Genomic DNA, 21,124 nt, shown 5'->3' with positions numbered 1-21,124 from the left:
AGACCTGGACATAAACCTGTTAAGTGCTACTACTCTTCCCGTGAGCCCTTGTACATCCTTTATGCAGGTCGGCTCAGACATATTCAATATAGCTTCTACTTTTTCTGGGTTTGGCTCTATATCCTTTCCACTGACCATGTAACCCAAAACTTTTCCTCCTCTGATGAAAAAATCACACTTTGTAGGATTCAAGCTCATTCTGTATCACTGCAGCACTTGGAAGACCTCTTCTAGGTCAATTAGATGTTGTTGGAAGGTTCGACTTTAACTACCATGTCATCAATGTACACCTCTACATTTCTCCCTATTTGGTCTTTGAAGATTTTATTCATCGATCGCTGGTATGTACAGGAGTTTTTCAACCCAAAAGGCATAACCTTATAGCAATATGTCACATCTTCAGTTATAAAGGAGGTCTTCTCTTCATCTGACCTATCCATAGATATTTGGTGATACCCCAACATGGCATTTAGAGATGATAAGTAATCAAAACTGGCCGTAGAATCTATCATTTTATTAATATCAGGAAGTGGATAACAATCTTTTGGAAAGTTTCGGTTTAGGTTAGTGAAGTCTATACACATCCTATACTTCCCGTTATAGAGTTAGCTAACCACTTTGGGTATATTACTCTCGGTCTCTTCTAATTTTTCCACCTCCTCCCTCTTGGCCTGTTGCTTCTCTTTCCTAAAGACTCTCTTTTTCTATTTTATTGGCTTGGCATGAGGGAAGACGTTTAGCTTATGAGTCATCACCTTGGGATCGATCCCCGGCATATCCAAGGGTTTCCAAACAAAGCTCGAGGCATGCCCCCTGATCAAGGCTTTTGCAGCTTCTTTCTAGCCTTCTTCCAGGCTCGAATTGATGCTAAAGATCTTGTCGCCTTCTTCTCTAGATAATGAGAAGGTCTTCATCTTGTCAATTGGTTCAGTCCTGGCCTCCTTTCTCTTATCTCTAACTTCCATAATTTTAGGATTTACCTCCTCTGACTGGGTGCATTGTTCCTCTACTATAGCCAGATATATCGCTCTGGCCTCCTCCTGCCTTCTCTAGACAACTTTGACTCCTGCCTCCGTCGAGAACTTCATGGTCAGATACCAAATATTGGTCACTGCTTCAAAATCATACAACATTAGTCTTCTCGAGATAGCGTTGTAGCTTAAGGGTAACTTCACCACCAGGAATATGGCATAGTGATTCCGTGACAGGGGAGGCTCCCCTAGAGTGAGGGCTACTTTTACTTTTCCTTTCACCACTAACGAGGTTCCCCTTATCCCTTTGACTGGGGTTTGGTCCCTGACGAGCTACTCCTCAGGTATTTTCATCTGCTGGAAGACTTGGTAGGATAATAGATTCACCTTGCTGCCATTGTCCACTAGCACATTACAAACCCTGAAGTTATGGATAACTGCTTCGATGACCAAGACATCATCATAGGGCATTTGCACCCCTTGTGCATCCTCTAGGGGAAAGAAGATGATTATTGGGGAGTGCTCAGCGACTTGCATCACCTCTGCACTGCTTTCATTTTCATTTCTACCTCTCTTCTTTTCCCTCCTACTCATACGGCTTACAATCCCTCCTACAATCATGTTGATTGTTCTACTGGACCCGTCATTTATTGGTGCTCCAATCCGTCTCTTGAGCCTTTCTTTAGCCGCACCTTGTTGTTGCCTTTGGCCTTTTGGCTTCTTTGCAAAATTTCGAAGATGACCTCTTTTAATCAAGCTTTCTATCTCATTTATTAATTGATAGCAATCATTTGTGTCATGGCCATATGTTCTGTGGTATTGGTAGTATTTATCCGGGTCCCTTCTGCTTGCCTCTACTTTCATGGGCTTGGACCATTGCATGAAATCTTTGTCCTGGACTGCTACGAGCACTTCAGCTCTGGACACATTCCGGAGAGTGACTTCAGCAGGAAGTTGGGGTTGGTAAGGTTTATGTTCCTCTTTTTACCCTTGGTGTTTGTTCAATACCTCCGGTCCCCGGTCCTGTCTCTTCTCTGACTTGTCTTGTCTCTTGTCCTCCCCAACCCTGTATCTTTCTCTATCATCCCTGGTAAATGGACTAGTCGTCAAGGCGCCATCCTATCTTATGTATTTCTCTGCCCTTTTCATCAGCTCTGACAGGGTAGTAAGGGGCTTTTTACACAACGACCCAAAGAACTCCGGAGAAGTTATGCCCTTCTACATGGCTTCTGCTGTCCTTCTCTCACCTAGCTCAGGTATCTGCAAAGCCTCAGAGTTGAATTTGGCCATTTACTCTCTTAAGAATTCATTCATCCTTTGCTGCACAGTTTCTAAGTAGCTCATTTTTCTTTCTGCAGGAACTTCAACATTGGATCTACTGATGAAGTTCTTAATGCTCCTCAACTCCAAGTTGTTAAACCATGCCCGGGTTGATCCTGTTAAGGTGGTTGGAAAGACCTTGCACATCAGGGCGTTCAAATGAGCCTGCAAATCCATGAATGTCTTGTCGTTCAAGACGTTCTCGGGGGTTTCTCGTCCCGTCATAGGCTGCCATAGTTGGCATCATGAACTTCTTTGATATGGTTTCCTGTTGAACCTATTTTACAAATGACGATGAGGTTGGCAATAGGGAACTGTTGTTGTCTCGTACTCCCAATTCTGTCAATAGTTGCTCTTTTAATCTTTCTAACTTTTAGTCTACGTCTGCGTGTTCTCTCTTGGGCCTCTTCTCTGAGCGGTAGTTTCTTTCTAGCTTTTCACTCTTCGACCTTTCTGTTGGTTCAAAAGAGTAGCTCTCAGCTCCATCATTCTCAATAAACTCCCTTACTATCCTACCTCTAGCTCGGGCTGTCGGCTCATTTCTCCAACTGGCTTCTTCGTCTCCATCGTCTGTCCTCTTACTGCTCTGTTGGGGGATTTGATAGTTCAATGTGGGTTGGGCTCATTGATATTGAGCCTCTTGGCTACAGGTATCCTGCTCGACGGGGTACTGAGCCCTCTCTACTGTAACATCTGGTCTAGCCAGTGGGCAATGTTTTATAACTGGAGAGCCATGCTTTGCAGTTTTTGGTTAGATAGAGTAATTCAGAGCATGGTCCTGGCTGAGCTTGGTGAAGGGTTAAATAACATGGGTGGCTGATTTATTGGGGCAGTTGGGCTAGAGAATGAAAACTATGAACCTTCCCGAGTTGAGCTTAGGTCGTTTGGGGTGTTTCCAGTATAATTTTTATCGTGATTGGCCATGTGGATCTTAGTGGGTGAAATGAGGATGAGAACTCTGATTACGGTAAGATCGCCTCGCCTTCGTTCCCATAGACGGCGCCAATTGATATCTGAGATCCAGTAGGGGGTTAGACTCAGAGTATATTTTAGTAAGCCTGATTTTCATTTTTCACTCGTTTTCTTTTATTCTCTAGTGATGTGTAATTGCCATCCTACTTTTATACCCTTCTGCCATAGTCATACTGGCCGTACGTACGGATGTATTGCATCCTTTTCTACCGTTAAACGGCCATTTAATTTCATTCGGCGCCACTTGAACGCATTTCTGAGCATCACGGGATTTATTGTCCCACGGAACTAACGAATATTCGAAACCAGGTCCCTCACATGCAGGTTCGCGCCTAGTCCGGCTCAACGGGACAAGTCCTAGACTTATATAAGGAGTAGGCCCGTGCATTGAGTTCTAATAAAATTAAGGTTTAATTTTTTAGCACAGGTTTAGGCAAGACTTGAATGTTCAGAACCCGCCCATCATCACATACAATCGGAACAACCATAAAAAAAACAACATATAAAGTAGTCTCCATAATCCGCCACCTCAAAAAAAAAAAAAAAACTATATAAATCGCAACCTGGAATGGGGAGAAAAACTTAGGCCAATAATAATAATAATAATAATAATTATTATTATTATTATTATTGCATACAATTCGGTTGCGGTCATTTATAATTTAAAAGTTTATAAAAATTTAATTTAATTAATTTAAAAAAATTTATTTAAAAAAAATTTTGATTATAAATAACATAAAGATATTTATTTTAAAATAAATTCAAATCATATATAATTTTATGAGTTTTTATTTATTTATTTTTTATTCAAATGTGGACTTATGCGCTAGTTTGCTTCAATTTTCTTCTGCCAAGTATTAGACTTAATGATAATGATAATACTATAAAGGGAAAACTTGCATTCTGCTTAAGCCCAATTCAATTGCAAGGCTTAAGTCTACTTATAGAGTGACTGTCCTTCCCCTTTTGGCCTCCACCAGTAATTGTATCACTTCTCATCCCTCATTGTTTATTCCTATCAATAAATCCTCGTCTCAAGTTTCCTTGTCACTTATATTTCCACGTGTCAGTGGAAACACGTTACACACAGAGAAAAACCCGACCTGCAAGAACACGGTGACGATGTCTTCCCACTCCTCCATTTATTGTTCTGTTCGGAGGACCTCTGCAACTGCTGCGATGTTTCAATCTTCTCTGCTGTCGTGTTGCTTTCTTCCTACGCCACGTCACCCACCACAACTCGCCCTTTAATTACTTTATAAATATCAATAAAATTACTATTTTACCTTCATATTATGAAAAATTTTTTAATTAATTTTTTAATTTTAAAAATACATGTATAAAATTTAAATTCATCCGTTTTTTAAGCGATTGAAAATTTATTATTTAATTTACTCATGGATTAGGATAAAAGATTTTAAAAGACTATGAATTAATTATTTTATATTAAAAATATTTAAAAATTTTCACTATATTTAATGATTAATATTAATAAAAAAGTTAATCGTAAATTTTTAAAATTTTATTTTTAAAATTAAAATTAATTTTATGTAATTATAGATTAATTCTTAAATTACTGTTAATAAAAAATAAGCCGTACTCCTTTCTTCTTTTTTTTTTTTCTTTTCTTTTTTTAGATATTAAATTTTAAATTTACGTTTTTCTGGTAAATGATCCAAACAAACAGTTTCGATACTTGAGAAAACTTGCCGTTTCTCGATTTGATTGGATTCTTCTTCTTCTCTTCACAAGCTATAAGCTCAAGTTTATACGTGTACATATATTGATGCAAAGCTAATCTCAATCTGTGGCCTTGGGTCCAAATCATGGCTGTTGTGATATTGTTGCTGTGAGGTTTCAATTTTAGAGAAAATGGAAAAAGCTTCTTCCACGCCTCCGAGCTCAGGTTATCTCGATGCTCTCACTCTAGAAATCGAGAAAAAGCTCCAACGGGTGTGTTTTCTCATCCATCGTCTTCCTTCATCTTTCTGTTTGTTTCCCGAGAATAATTAGACGTAGAAGGAAACGGAAAAAATTGATTGCTGAGTTCTGAATTTTCTTTTTCGTTGTCATTACGTAGTAGAGATATCTTATTCCCTAAATTAAACGTCCGTCTGCAATGGTGGAGTGATAATTTATTAATGGCTGTTAATTAAAAATCTTCTTTGTGATATTGTTTAGTTTCCGTCGTTAATATTTTTTTCTTGCTTGTTGAGCTTGAAAATGAAATGCGACTTTTGCTATGTGAAAGCAAGAGAAGCATTTCCAAATTAACCTAATTTGATCCAAAAATTAATTTAAAAATTTGTTGCAGGCACTAGCTTCTGCATCGCTGAGACGCAACTTGTTGCAAGAGTTGTTTGCTGACATAGCTCTGGAAGTAGATGATCGAGCCAGAGGTGAGTTAGTGCTGTAAAATATTCATTTTTTGTTGGTAATTATTTGGAAACTTAGTATAGAATTAGGATCTAGAATCTAACGAAGTAACGTGTTTGCATTTGTAAAGGTTTTTGTGTTGGCTGTTAGATGGGATTTGTTTAAGTAGAAGAGCTGAGAGATATATATAATGGGCTATTTTATGTTTTAATGCTTGCTAAAATTGGATGAAGCGTAAGCATATTGTTGTTTCCTGAAAACTAAGACAAAATTCTAGAAGTAGAGAATGGGGATGCTTTTGAGTTCTTCCCTACGTCCATATAGTGGAACACCATTTTCATTATTCACAAGCATGGCATGGAATGGAAGGCAAGTTTTTTAAAACTGACTTTTTTATCAGCAAACTGTTGCATTGTCAATTGCAGATGCTATACATATAGATATGGCCACTGTTGTTGGGTTCTCATTTTTTTTTTTTTTTAATTTAAATTGAACACAGATATAATTCTCAGCAGGGATGAAGATACAATTTCTCCTGCAGAGGATGATGCTGATGGTCAATTATGCTTTTACAATGTTCTCGCTGATTATTATGCTAGGGTGCCGGAGAGAGGAAAAAGAATTCTTGATTTAATTGTCCAACTTTGGAGCCAATCATTTGCATCACATATTTTTTCTCTTCTGTTCCACAAATGGGTATGCCAGCTTGGGCTTTTATTTTTTATTTTTTTATTGCTGTTCCACTAAAAGTTCTTCTACCTGTAGAATCTTATAGTAATAATAGGCATAGATATGGAACTTTATTATTTAGTCATATAATTCTTTTATTTTTATTTTAGGAAATTAAAACCATCTGTTGAATGGAACTTGAAAGCCTGCAGTGACAGTATTTTTTTTGTTTTGTCTTATGTTATGAGTAGATGGCTTTACTCCATTGTTGAAAATTTAAATTATAGGTGCTTTAAACTGGCAAAATAGGTATATGCTCTGGTAGCTTGTACTGAAAAGTAGAAGTGCTATGGGGAACAATTTGTTCAAATTGTTAAAGTTAGCATGTATGGCTGTGCCCTTCTTGATTTCTTAGGATCTTCAGTCTGACGCCAGTACCTGGTATCCTTTTCCTTATTAGCAGTTAAGATAATACCAAATTTGGATTCCAGGTCCAAGAAGAATATCCATTATTCTCAGCCTTTTATGTTGCAACATTGTCATTAAGGAATGAGGATGAGTAGCTTGGCTGCCATGACAATGCAAGTATAGGAGCCTAGCTGGCTGTTAGTACTTGTATGAGAATGTCCTAATACACAGAATTATTATGTTAAATGTGTTTCCAGATGGTAGTTGGATTAATGAGTACACAATTGTATTTGAGGTTCAGTTGGGAAATATATTAACCCATGCCTCTTCAAATATCATCTTTATGCACACAATCTACTACCCGAAGATGGCCTAAAGTCTAGATCTGAAGTTAGGATACAGTATTTAGTTTGGAAGTAGACAGAAATACCATTAATTTTGTACTATATATGATCATGTTTTGAGGTACTTGACTCATCCAACTGAATCAAAGTTTAAGTAAGGTCTGGGCCCATTTATATATATATATATATATTTGTTTATTTGTACTAGTATTGTCCTGTCTTATTTCTTAACCTTGTCCTCTTTCATATTTCGGGCTCTAATGAACTGTTAATCACATGTTATTTTTTTTAGGAAAATGAACAGATGGTCTTTATAGAGTGAATTCACCACTGTCTTTTCTTCCCTCATTCAATCATTGTATTTATTCACCACCTCTTTAAACTTTTTTCCCTCATTCAAACATTGTATTTATTCACCACATCTTTAAACTTTTTCCCCTCATTCAGTCATTGTATTTATTTCACATGATAACTGGTCAGAATAATTCAATGCCTTTGTAGTTCAGATTTAAGGCTATTATCTTAAGCCGAGATTTTTATTTGAAAGGTTGCTTCTATGAATGTGATTTCAAGCCTCATTTTGAATTTTTCTGTTAACAATATGCCAATGTCATCTATTTTGTCTATCGAAATTCTGTAGTAAATGACAATTCTGGACCGCTTTTCCAAGGTCCTATGTTGCCTGATTAGTACTTGTACCTTTCTGCAGCTATTTGAATCCCATCTTCATAGTACTGAAGTACTTCTACGTTATTCATCTGCTCTAGTTCAAGGTGCTACAAACGTTTTCTGGTATGAATGCCTGCAATCTTGCGTAGATTGATTGTGCTTTAGCACCTGCTTAATAGTTTTTTTTATTTCTTTTGATTGAATATCGCCAAGTGTTGGCTGCACTCTTTGACATTACTTATGCATCAGGAATGAAACTGAGTTTCTTATGGCTGGATTTGAAAAAAAAAAAGGAAGAAATGCACTAGTTTTGAAATTGACCACCTTAAGATTCCATTTTGAAGTTGACCATCTTAAGGTTCCGAGTAATGTTGATTATACATCTCTTTTCATTTTCCTCTTCTTTCAAGATGAATCAAGTTCTGGTCATCGTGTAAGATCAATTCCATGTCATAAATCAGATCAAAATCTAACTGTTCTTAGCTTGCTATCTGTAGCATTTTTCTTGGAGTAAAAAAATCAATGTATTTTGTTTTCCCCTCTGCTTGTTGAATATCTGGGTATCAAACTGCACATTTCTAAGTGGTCTAATGCTGAACTGAGATGGCAAGTCATACTGTTCTTAATAACCTTGGAGCTCCAATCAAATAGCTTTCTCATTTGGTCAGATAATGTCATATATGTGGCCAAGAGGTCAACCTGGCAAGAAAAGTAGAAGAGGGGATTTTGGGTGGGAGAAGTCCAGATGTACCTTTTCATAGTGTGTCAACTCTGTGCTGTCAGATTAATACTGTAGTGTACATATCTTTCAAGATAGAGGAAACTAAAATTTTGTATTTTACAGCAGATGTGGTAATTTTTTTTGTTTGATATCTGCTCAGGATTGACATCCAAACAAACACCCGGCATTTTCAAAGCCTCTTTCGGGTAAGAGGCCTTTCAATAAGTTGAAGTGACCCATAAAAGTTGATATACATTGTTAAAACACATTTTGTTATTTTTTTCTTGTTGTTTTCTAATACCTGTTACTTTTATCTTTGTGCTTTGTCGGTTTCAGTATCTCCTTGAGGAAGTTGCACTAGAGCCTAAGCGCTTGAATAAAATTCCATTACAGGTCAGGAAGTCACTGTTGAATGATTTAGCTCTGCTGTCATTACTATATACTACAAATATGTTTAGAACTTTGGAACCATCATTCAGTAGCAAACATGTGAAATTTTCCTTAATCAGATATAATTGAAAAATGTAATTTGTCAATTTAATTCAGGCACAACAAGATCTGTTTCTTCTACTCTCAAGATCCTTACTTTATTACAACTTAGGTAACCTTAATTACTTTGCATTAATTCAACATTGAACAATGAATTCATGGTTATTTGCTTATTTATGATACTTTGTTCTGTGTAGATGACAAACTAGAAATCTTCTTAAAGCACTTTCCTGTTTTTCCAAATGCTTTCTTGGTTGGTGGTCCAGTGGATTTCTTTGTGATTGAACTTGCAGACCAGGTATATCAATCTTTAGTCTATACATATTTTATTATTGAAATTTCATTTTTTATCTGTTCTGTGTAGTTGGACATATGCTTGTAGTTGCCTGTTGTAACGGTGTTGGAATTCCTTTGTTGGTCAGCTTCAAAAGTTGAAGGTGGAGCCAGTTCTATTGCATTACCTCTCTCAAATTAAAATTCTCCAAGGTAGTACTATACAACATCAAAGAGTTGAGACTTATATTTCTAGCAAATGTTATACTTGACAGCATTCTGAAGAAGTTGCATATTGAATTTCAGCAGGAATGGAACTGAGAATGACCACAAGTACAAGACTAAGGGCGTGCTTGTATAGCTTTACTTCTCCTGGTGGTCCAATGTATCCCACCAGAGCTGTTCGTCATGCAGCCTGGGAAACTTTAGATCTGCTTTTCCCTGTGAGTTACTTTCTTTCCCAATGAACATATATAAAGCAACATGAATAATCATTATTTGGTTTCTGGCATAATTATTCTGTTTTGATGTCATGTGATGTCTTACTTCTATAACAAATTATATATATGCTGATTCAAGATGATTTGTTCCATGTAATATTTTTGGTGAAAGTACAAAAGAGTACCATGTGGTTTGATTCAGTTTGTGTCAAAGTAGTAACTCGTGATATCAAGTTCTTAACAAACATTTGCAATTTCAAGACTCCGTTAGAAAATACTGATGCAGCGAGCAAAATATAATTGTTAATTAATATTTTTCTTAATAGTTTTAAGGGGATTAATACAAAAAAACTACCATGTGATCTTATTGATTTTTCACTTAAAGTTTGTGATTCAATTTGTATCAAAATAATATCTCCTGATATAATTTTCACATTGACATTTCTTAATGGCGTCTATAATTGCTGCCGTCTGTTAATAGTGCGATACTGCGAAATACTAGTTTGATACAAATTGAATCATAGACTTTGAATTGAAAAATTAAAGAAACCACAATTTTCTTTTTTTGTACTTCACTCTATTTTTTAAATGGTTAGAATAATTCCCAAATCATTTTGATAAAACTTGAGAACATGCATGATGCCCACCACCTAGTTTATGCTTCTCAACTTAAATGCAATAACATCAAGAGTGTATCTGGCTCAGGTGGGACGATACCCTCGACATCTTATAAGTCTGTTTTTCCGGCTGTTATATCCATGGTGCTGGCCCTCTTCCTGTTTCAACTTCATAAAATCTTGCATGAAGGCAATTTTCTACTGTCTTGTGCGACAATTGTTTTCTGGCTGGGACAAGCTGAGGGAGAACTAAGTATCCATGCTAAAATGTCGGAAAAAAAAAAAGGCCTCCAGTGGAAGTCTAAATCTGAATTGAAGGCCTGCAGATGTTTCGCATTTCAGATCATGTGTGTTGTACAAGTAAGTTTTTCTTTATTTCTCTCCTCCCATTTTAGTCTCCAAGGGAAGTGATCAATGTTGTTTTCCCTTTTTATTTTGTTTAATTTAATTTAATTTAATTTTCTTTCTTTGCGATACTAGTTCTTGATTCTTTGTAAAACATCAAATTCTAAGTGGGTACATTTAATTAAACAAAGTCCAAACTGTTTTTTTTAGGCATTTTTATCAATTTTTATAGCTAATTTGTTAATGTAATATAATTGTAAAGGTTTGTGTTCATCACTGTAAGGATGCAGATTATTTTTTTATGTATATAATAATGAAGCCTAATTTTTTTATTATTTTAATTTTGTTAGTATACAAATAAACACTCATTATAACTTTTTCCATATTATCTATGTGCAACTTATGCTTAGAAGCAGATGGAAAATTAATTTTTTAAAATTTAGAAATTTATAGGAAAATGTCAATCACAATAATCATTATTTACGAATAATCAACGTAAGTGATATTTAATGGTATATTTATTGGGTGTTGAATCTTTTCTTTCATCTACCATTTCTCACTTTCCCTTTTATTTTATTCATCTTTTTCTATTTTATTTCTTTGCACATCATCTCCTTTCTCTTTCCAATAATAATAATAATAATTTTTTTATGAATTTTTAATTTAGAAAAATAGTTTTTTTAATCTAACTTGGTACTTCCATCAATAAAACATTTTAATTGGGAATAGCTAAAATATAAAATTTTATCGTAAATTTTACGTCATGTCTTTATTCACATAGAATAATTAACATAAAATCTTTAAAATTAATCTAAAATTTAGAACTTTAAAATAAACTTACTATAACTAATAAACGACAAAAAATATTTTTTTTCCTTGGTTTTTAACAATTTATTTTAAACGATTATATTCCTTTCATTTTATAATTTTTATTATTATTTTTATTATTTTAAAATTATTGTACTTTATTTTTTATATTATAGTAATATATAAATTAATTATTATAATTATATTTGATTTTAATTTTATTTTTAACAATTTTTTTAAAATGTATTTTAATATTTAAAACAATTTAATATTTGTAAAATGGATGTTTCTGAAAAATTTATGTATTTTTTAATGTATAAAGAAGTAAAATAAATAAAAATTATGAGATCAAAAGAATATAAATTCTTTTTTATCATTCTTTTTGTTATGCATATGTATTATAAAAATGGATTCACGGTAATAAAAATTAATATAAAAAGGTCTAACGAAAATAGAAATGGCGATAGATAGAGTATTTATAAAAATTTGATATGGTAGTTTAACTTGTTCCGGTGGTTAGATGGGCATATGCAAATTATTGAGTCCTGCACCTCATCCTTATGAAAAAAATATATCAAAATAAAATGGATAGAGCATTCTAAAAAATAAAATACGGAGGCGAAAGACTTCATGCATTCTAACTTGATGTAGGAACAACCTCTACTAAGAGATGGGCATACTGATTCGCAAGCTTCTTAAGATAGGATAAAGAGACAATTCATCCTTTTTATAAGGCTTTTAACATCTAGACAATTGATCCATTTTTTAAGGCTTTTAACATCTTCTATTAAGTACCAAAATAAGAAAAATACACACAATGAGTAAAGTCAATTGTATAACTGACAAATAGTCCGACTCTTCTTAGATATGTGTTAAGACTCTCCCAACTCAATCAAGAAATAGAGAAAAGGGGAAGGAAATAGAAGACAGGGAAAGGGAATAGAAGAAGGCAGAATAGAGCAGAGGAGGAAGGAAGAAGAAGAGAGATTGAGAAGGAGGAGAGAGGGACTGGTAGAGAGAATGGAAGTATTATTGTATTAATTCTTCAATTAATATTTTATACGCCTCTTTAGAGTATATATATTCTCATTTCTACAATACAATTCTACAAAGGGACTGGTAGAGAGAATGAGAGTATTATTGTATTAATTCTCAACAACTAATAAGCTAGTTTTTTACCACTATTATTACCTAACAGTCCTAACAATATGTTGAGATCTTGTTGTTTAATCCAGTTCAACGCCTCTCCTACCACCAAATCTTTTGCAATAGCAATTGGAAAATATTTATCAATAAAAATGAAACTGCTATGGATAAAACTACCAGGGTGATCATGGACCAACCAACCTAAACCAATCCCACATCCATTTGTTGGTGCTGCAACATTGACATTATATTTCAGAAAAAGCGGAGGAAGAGCTACCTAAACTGCACTAATGGAAGGCATTTCAGGTTGGATATCTGGCAAGTGTAGGTTCTATGCCACACACCATTCATCATATACACTTCACACATTAGCACGCAGCTTGGTGATAGTGCTATGCCTAGTGTTCTAGATTAAATTGTTACGATACTAGTACAAACCCCAGAGAAATATAAAAAGGCTATATCCTCATTTGCATCAGAAATTACTATACATAATGAGGTGAGACTGGACCCTGGAGAAAAATATAGACTCAAAGTCTAATAAAATTCACTGAAAGAGACCGGCTCAACCTCATATACTCTAATTCGTGAGTAAGGCCGGCCGGACTGATCCCGCGCCCAAATCAGAAGACAGTCTAGTCTGGTGACGTGACAAGCGGTAGGAGAACAGACTCAGTCACTTGGCAGCCCGATCAGCATGCCTTGTTAGCTCTAGATAACAAATGAGGAATAGATTTAGGTTTTTGCTTCTTAAGGAATTAACACAATAGAAGTCAAATTGTTGTTAGAGGGCACCACCATTAAGAAATCGGAGGCAAGCATCCCAAAACTACTGATAAAAACCTACCGTGAAACTATCTGGACCAGAAAATTTATCTGGATGCAGCATTGCCTTCAATGCAAAAACCACTTCCTAAGAGGTACAAGGTTTGAGAAGAGATAAATTATGAGCTTTTGTGACCTTGCATTGTATATAAGATAAGAGTTGTTTGGAGCTATCCGTTGAGGACGTAAACCACTATTGAAAATAAGAAATAATTAAATCCTAAAGACCATTGTCCCGAGATAGCCAAGTTCCTATGTAATCATTCAACTTATGCAACTGGTTCTTTACACGCCTGAAAGAAGCATATTTATGGAAAAACTAGTATTAGAGTCACCTGAAGATAACCAATATTGTTTGCCTTTTGTTTCCAATACTCATGGAAAATCCTGGTTAAAATTTACATTAAAGTATTTTGATTCATTTTAAATTATTTAGATATTTAAAATTATATTTAAAATTGCATTTATTTTCTAACGTTTATACTGCACTTAGAAAAATTAATTAACGAAAAATATTTTTCTAATAAAACTAATAGTTATCTTAAAAAGAAAATGACTTTTTTAAAAAAGAAATTATTTTTTAAAATTTATTAATATATTTATATATAAATTTGTTAATATAAATTAACTTTTAAATTAAAATTAAATAATGAAAAATAAATAATTTCATGCAAATAAAATATAAATTAACTTTTAAATTAAAATTAAACAATGAAAAATGAATAATTTTGTGCAAATAAATAGAGCTTAAATTTGATTATTATGTTCAATATTCCTTCATAAACACAAAATTTTCTATTTTACCTTTTTTTTCCTTTTAATTAACACATGCTCAAAATTGATTGAAATACAAAATTAATTAACACCTATTCAAAATCGATTGAAATACAAAATTATATTCCTGAAATTCTTGGGGAAAACTCCGATTCAATAATTTCTAAATCCGACTTCGACAAACTCCCAGTTTTACTATTATTTCGAGTAATTTCTGATATAAATTGATTCAAACATATATATTAAATTTAGGTTTCAATGATTGAAAATGTATCAACAATTTAAATACTCTATAAACCTTCTAATAAATTGGTAAAATCCTAATTAAAATAAGTCATTATCTATATTAAAAATTATCTTTATCTAATAATTTTATCTCATATAGTATTCTATATTTTATCATAGATGTAGTTGTATTATTTCATACACCCCTTTAATAGTATTCGAATTTTATCTTATATATTATATAAAGAGTTCATGACTCTATATACAGATGCATTATTCCATAAACAATCAATTTCATAATTTATTCAATATAAATACCGACTTCAATATCAAACATCAAATAGGTTATAAGTTAATTCACCCAATATTTTCTTTTATTTTATAGATCTATACTCTGAAAAAATATAATACGACATCACAATCATATTAGAGTTTAGAGTTTTCATTGTTTAGTAGTGTTTGTTTGTTTGTTTGTCTCCATCTTGTATGGAGCGCTTCTATTGATTTTTGTTTTTATGAACAGAGGGTATCTTTTGATCTTCTTTTATTAAAGTCAATTTTTTTACATTTAATTTAATTTCAGTAACTAATCTCAATTAATTTTGATAAAAAAATTTTTTGATTCACATGTTATATCATATATAAATTATTATTTTTAAGATGTGTTAGATAAAAAAATTTAAATATTTATGTTAATTTATATTTATATCTAAATTTTTAAATTTTAGATAATAAAACTAAGTATTTTCAATTTGTTATATTTATATCATTCAAATGGTATAAAAATAGTTTAAAATCATATTCATATGATCTAAAAATACTTGGAGCATACTTCAATTCATATGGGACAGATTTTATGCAACGCTTGCAATTATGAGTTTAAAGAGTATAATTAAACCTATGAACCAAAATTATATAAAAAAAAACCTAAAGTGAGGATTAAGGAAGGATTTTGTGAAAATTTAAGTATATTGTGCCTAATTAGAAGGTGTATAAATTTATCAAACTAAGTGGACAGATTTAAAGAAATATGTGTAATGCATGTGCAACTTAAAAAGTATGTACATAACTCATAGACAACATTGAGGATGTGTTATACATATTATTTGGCCTTAATGATGTATTTTGTAAGACCATTTGTTTAAGTTAAACTTATGCTATCTTATTTGTTTTAGTATTATTAGTTTAGTTGTTTGAACTTAGTCTGGGCCTTAGTGTGCCGCTCCCTTATTATGGGTTATTAAAATTCGATCAGTTTTGTTTGGATACTTTATGATTTGATTTATTTTTATTCTCTTAGAGTTAGGTTTAATTTTTTCTATATAAATTTAAGCCGTCCTTTTTATATGAAAGAAATTTTAATAAAAAATTCAAAATTATTCATATTATTTGTGTGCTTTTTGTTATTGTGCGTGTGAGATTACATTCTTCAAATTGCATCAAGTCAAACTTATTAATTTAATTGTGGCATGTATTTCTCTTATCCTCAATTATTGGTGTTTTTAAGAGAAGTTTATTATTGACTTTTAAAACTATTTTATTTTACCAGTATTTTTAGACTTGATCCATACTAAAGTATGTAGATTATTGATATGAACTACAGTCCTCCATATAATTATAAATATCTAATGAAATATTGTAATATATAATATTTATATGATATTTTATGTAATGAGAATTTATTTATATATAAATATTTATTTAATATAATATATTTAATATTGTATAGATAAATATAAAATAAATTTATTTTTAATATAAAATTTAAATTAAAGAGCTATATGTTTTGTTAATATAAAATTTTAAAAATTATATAGTAATTTATCTTTAAGTTTTCTAAATTCAATTTAGTTCTCCTAATTATAATTGTGACAAATTAAAAATATTTAATTTTATTATTTAAAATTTAAAATTTTGAATATAAATATGAATTAGTCTAAAAATTTAATTTTTTTTATTTGACGGATATTTTAATAATAATATGATATGATCAAAATTAATTTTAAAATCGAGATAAATGTGAAAGTATTAAATTTATTATTCAAAATTTTAATTTTATGATGTAAATGTCAAAATTTGTAAGTTATTAGAATATGTGTACGTCCAACATATTTTTCTCAAATTTTGATTTTTGATTTTTAATTTTTCAGATCCTTTAATTTTTAAATAAAATTTCAATATTTTATTAGAAATCTTTTCATTATTTTTTATTAGGGATTAATATATGAAATTCAACGGTGTTATTGTGAATTTCTTTTGGTTTTGATATGGTAAAAAAGAAAAAAAAAAGAAAAAGAAAAAAAGAGATTATAAAGTTCATCATTAAAGTGTTGCTTAAAGTAAAGCAAGTTTCATACATAATCTGAATACTTTTTCTTGTTTTATCAAAGAATTGTTAAACATGTCACATGATTGAGTTCGCGACAATTTGTATTTACATAAGCAAAAAGGATATTGCATGGTTAGAAACTTTCAGCTTTTTAACCATCAAGTAAGACCTTTTCAAACACTAAAAGCTTTTTAATTGAATCTTGTGAATTTTTTTAAAGTTGTTTAGTGAAAAATTAATTTTCACTACACTATAGCCAATGGCTTATTTTACCTAAATAAATGTAATGGTTATTATATACTTTTATTAGAGTTCATCTATATTCTAATTTAATATTTTTTTCGACTCAAAATTCTTTTTTTTTTACTGTACCATAATTATTATCCATTTTTATTACACTACTATACAAATCATTATAATTTTATTCTATAAAATTTTTTTAAAATATTTTTACTATTTAAAAAAATTTAATATTTTTAAAATAAATATAATTAAAATTTTTAAAAAATAAAATTATTAAATAGAAAAAAATATAAATATAAATTAATTTTTTTTAAATTTAAAATTTAATCATTAAATATTAAATAAAGCCAAACACATATATAATATGAAACTAAAGCAATACTCCCTTCGTCATTATATTTTTTTCATTAATTTTTCAATTGTATTTATTATAAAAATATTAAATTTTATTAAATATTAAAAAATATTGTAAAAAATCTTATAAAAAATAAATAAAATTGTAATAATCAATTTATATATTACAATAATAAAATAACAATAATTTTAAAACAACTAAAAAAATATAAACATTTCTTTTTTAATTTAACAATTATGCTTTATTATATTTTTAAGATAAAAATATATTATTAATCATATTATTTTATTTTAAACTTTTAATAGCATAATAATATTTAATATTATATAATCTTAAATATAAAAAACAATAAGTATAATAACCTGAAAAGCTATTATATATAAATTATGGTCATTCATGCACATTCTTTTCACCCTTTTTCATTCCATATTCCAGTAGCTGGAACATTCTAATTGGCATTCAACATGAGTTAGAACATACCACATTACAGTAGCTGGTAGAGTTCAGTAAAACCAAATGAATAGGCAGCCACCAACAACATTAGCAGAAAAAGAAAGTAATGCCATCACTTGCACCCATTTCACTCGGATACAACCAACTTTGAATTCCAACAACGGAACTGCCTGCATTGAGATCCCTGAACAAGGCACCTAAATTACATAATACATGTTATGTTCCATTCCACACGCAGACTATTAACCTTCAGCCAGTCGCTTCTCGATCCCAAATCAGTAAGAACTGAGGAGTCGGAAGTAACCCAGCATAATGCTTTCAACAACAAAGAAGGAACACAATAATAAAGCACCCATTCTCTAAAAACAGTATTGTTCAAATTTTCATACATGCAGCAAAATATCCAAGTTCTGTTGGGAAACAAGTATCAGTAGCTCATACCACTCAATGCAGTTCCTCTTAAGATAAGTGTCTTTCTTGGCCAATTAAAGAAGCTCTGAAACCCTCAATCAAGGAGGTTTAAATAATAACTCTTTATCACAGGCCAAACTACTTCAATTCTTCATCTCAAAAGTTCATAATCCATACAGATTGACAAACACTTACCTAAAGCCAGTTTCTACTTGAAAACATGTCCCAGATTTTCTCCACATGTATTCTCAACATTTTCAGGATGACTGAAGCAAAGAGATTCCAACACTATAACGTGCTACATCAGCAGCCATACGGAATAGTCAGGGGAACTAAAATTCCCTGGACAGAATACAGAAAGAGACATAACTTACAAAGCTAACAGCCCAAACATCAAAATCAGCTGCACCATAAACACAGTTCAAGTTCTAAAAACATATATAGTTCAGATATAAAGAAATCTACCTCAGAGGAAATCTCCCTGTTATATGATGAAGAAGCAACCCAAAGAAACAGGAACACTTGGCAATTTCTGTTCAGGCTGAATCCTCCACTCCTTGTGATGTAAGCACAACCAACAACACCATTTGCAAACAGCATCTCTTTGTGCAAGAATCCATAAAAAAATATATTTCCACTTGCTACTCCAACTTGCAGAGTAAAGCATAAGGGATTTGAGAAGCTAACCAAACCAAACAAAATGCATGAGTGGAATTGCATACTGACTGCTGTCCATTAACCCACATATTTAATGCCCAAGTCAAAGAACCATAGAAAATAGATGCTCAAACTCCATTACAAAGATCCCAACAATATCTCTCTTAGCATTTCTGTAATTCCTAAAGACTTTATAAAGTTACAGAACATAGTCGGGGTTGTTGCATCATCAAGCACATAAAAGGCCACAAAAGAAAGGTGTAAGACCAACCAAGAAAACAAAAGAAATGAGTTCAATTTGTCTGCATTGCCTCTGAATGATACTTCTCCAGATCAGCATCAAGATCTTCTGCAGATACCTTTTCACCACGACCCCTTCCACGTCCACGACCCCTTCCAAATCCACGGCCACTGCCACCACGTGGCCTCCCTGTAGCACCATCTCTTCCTTGTCCCCTAAAAGATAAGGGAAAACAGTCAAAAACACTGCAACAAAACTTTCATATCTAGAACAATTATAATGGTTCAATTGACTTTCTCCCGTACAAAACAAAATCTAACAAAATGTTTCACAACAAACAAGTTCTATTTGAAGCTTTATCAAGATCTACATATAATAAATAACAACACTGTTACAGGTACATGTGCTAAGTTGACAACTTCTCAAACCATGAAACAAATTTGGAAAGTGCATGAAGTTAAACAAAAAGGAGTAGAATTCATACCCTCTAGGAGCTCCATTTGAATTTACAAATGTGCCACTTGAAGCTGGAGCAGCAGGAGTAGCAACATTTGTTGCCATCTCTATCTTCATTGGTTTCCCATCAAGCTGAACATTGTTATATCTCTTGACAGCAGCTACAGCATCTGTTCTCCGGGAGAAGACTACTTCTGCTGTTCCCTAAGAAAAAGAGGTTTTTCTAAACTACACTGGACACAAAGTATTGATCAGAAGGATGCAGTTCATGCCAAACTTGATTAGATACCTTCGATCTCCCACTCCTATCATAATGGATTGAACACCGCTTCAAATCTCCAACTTCAGAAAACAACTCCTGCATAGCGTTTAACAACCATTAGTTAAAGGAACTTGTAAAACATGAAAAATTTGCAGCCAACACTTATCAATATGTTTCCCCTTTAATTACACAGCCATCAACAAAATTAGGGAATCAATTCTCCATAATAAAATCATAAACTGGTGGAATGCAGACTACTGAAACAACTTTTTTTGAAGGCACTTATAACAATCAAGAGAGAAATCATTCTGCAAAAGATCTACTAATAGTTTCCATTCATAATCCAAATTTAACAACCCTTTAATTTCAATAGCCACCACCTTATTTCCATTCTGCATGCAGCATCAAATTAAATCCAAACACTTTCTGAAAAACATGTTCATTAAGTAACTCCAACTAAAACTAATTCAGAATCTATAAACTACACCAAGAATAGTATATCATACTATCAAAATATATCCCCAAGCATTCAAACAACAAACAGAATAAAAATATAAGATATTGTAAATTAAGTACCTTGATATCCTCGTTTGAAACGCCAAAATGAAGATTAGAAATGTAAAGCTTCGTTCCAGTCTCTATAGCGGGGGACCGACCTGCCAGTCCCGGGTACCCGACACCCTGATCCGCAAACATGTCGTGCTGCCACGTCGTTTCAGGCGCCTGAGAAGAAATCATTCCAATCGCAAAATAGTTAATTCAGAAAAAAAAATAAAAAAAATTGGCCACAAAAATCAAAACCATAAATAAACAACTACCTTAGGGGCGGTATACGGCGCAGCTCTATTAGCGCCGCGGTTGGTGAATCGTCGAGCAGGTCCAGGTCCGGAAGCTCGGCCCCGTCCTCGGGTTTTGCTGGATCCGGACTTTTTATTGCTCTTGATGATATCGTCAAGGGACATATCCAAAGCGCTAGACATATTTTGTTAAAATTTCTGTAAATTTATAAATAAATGGAAAATCAGGTTAAGCAGGAAGAGAGAAAGAAATCGGAGAAAACTTATCAATTTGAAGAAAGAGAACGAAGTAATCAGAGGAGGATGATAGGGTTTTCCTTGAAGAAAAGCCACATTTAGAACTGTTAATTTAGGGCTAAAGTAGTCGGTTAAACAAACGGTGTCGTGGTGTAGTTGGTTATCACGTCAGTCTAACACACTGAAGGTCTCCGGTTCGAGTCCGGGCGACGCCATTTTTGTAAAATAATTACAATATAGTCCTCCACATTTAAGGACATAAGCATTTTAATCCTTACCTTTTTTTAGAAAT

The 21,124-nt window shown here is 32.4% G+C and overlaps 2 protein-coding genes and 1 non-coding gene across 4 annotated transcripts; 2 read left to right on the top strand and 1 right to left on the bottom strand.

The window, feature by feature from the left end:
* Positions 1–4,921: 4,921 nt before the first annotated feature.
* On the top strand, positions 4,922–10,955 carry LOC110612958. 2 transcript variants are annotated; one of them, XM_021753831.2, is made up of 11 exons: positions 4,922–5,216; positions 5,578–5,662; positions 6,139–6,335; positions 7,770–7,852; positions 8,611–8,656; positions 8,787–8,843; positions 8,997–9,051; positions 9,137–9,237; positions 9,362–9,425; positions 9,522–9,655; positions 10,358–10,955. In XM_021753831.2, exons 1-11 carry the CDS (start codon positions 5,136–5,138, stop codon positions 10,520–10,522), a joined length of 1,068 nt encoding a protein of 355 aa, XP_021609523.1. In that variant the 5' UTR covers positions 4,922–5,135; the 3' UTR covers positions 10,523–10,955. The 2 variants fall into 2 exon arrangements, with proteins under 2 accessions (XP_021609523.1, XP_021609522.1); XM_021753830.2 differs by having other exon boundaries at positions 9,519–9,655.
* A 7,974-nt stretch (positions 10,956–18,929) lies between these two features.
* LOC110613754 (THO complex subunit 4A) lies at positions 18,930–20,910 on the bottom strand. The gene is made up of 5 exons (XM_021755046.2): positions 20,617–20,910; positions 20,375–20,521; positions 19,826–19,894; positions 19,565–19,740; positions 18,930–19,295 (listed from the first exon to the last, which is right to left on the bottom strand). Exons 1-5 carry the CDS (start codon positions 20,776–20,778, stop codon positions 19,133–19,135), a joined length of 717 nt encoding a protein of 238 aa, XP_021610738.1. The 5' UTR covers positions 20,779–20,910; the 3' UTR covers positions 18,930–19,132.
* Positions 20,911–20,973: 63 nt separating this feature from the next.
* TRNAV-AAC lies at positions 20,974–21,047 on the top strand. Its single transcript has one exon. It is a non-coding gene; the product is annotated as a tRNA-Val (tRNA).
* Positions 21,048–21,124: the final 77 nt, after the last annotated feature.

Source organism: Manihot esculenta, chromosome 4 (genome assembly GCF_001659605.2).
Source record: "Manihot esculenta cultivar AM560-2 chromosome 4, M.esculenta_v8, whole genome shotgun sequence".
NCBI lineage: Eukaryota > Viridiplantae > Streptophyta > Magnoliopsida > Malpighiales > Euphorbiaceae > Manihot > Manihot esculenta.
Note: the sequence above shows the minus strand (reverse complement) of the source record. Positions and strands in the feature narration are given on the sequence as shown.

What these genes read in the sequence shown, in the direction of transcription:
- LOC110612958 (XM_021753830.2), top strand. Translation starts at nt 5,136, where the DNA reads ATGGAAAAAGCTTCTTCCACGCCTCCGAGCTCAGGTTATCTCGATGCT. An exon ending in AGTAGATGATCGAGCCAGAG is followed by an intron (nt 5,663 to 6,138) that starts GTGAGTTAGTGC and finishes AATTGAACACAG; the next exon opens with ATATAATTCTCAGCAGGGAT. An exon ending in TGAATAAAATTCCATTACAG is followed by an intron (nt 8,844 to 8,996) that starts GTCAGGAAGTCA and finishes AATTTAATTCAG; the next exon opens with GCACAACAAGATCTGTTTCT.
- LOC110613754 (XM_021755046.2), bottom strand. Translation starts at nt 20,778, where the DNA reads ATGTCTAGCGCTTTGGATATGTCCCTTGACGATATCATCAAGAGCAAT. An exon ending in TTTCAAACGAGGATATCAAG is followed by an intron (nt 19,895 to 20,374) that starts GTACTTAATTTA and finishes AACGCTATGCAG; the next exon opens with GAGTTGTTTTCTGAAGTTGG. An exon ending in ATAGGAGTGGGAGATCGAAG is followed by an intron (nt 19,741 to 19,825) that starts GTATCTAATCAA and finishes TCTTTTTCTTAG; the next exon opens with GGAACAGCAGAAGTAGTCTT.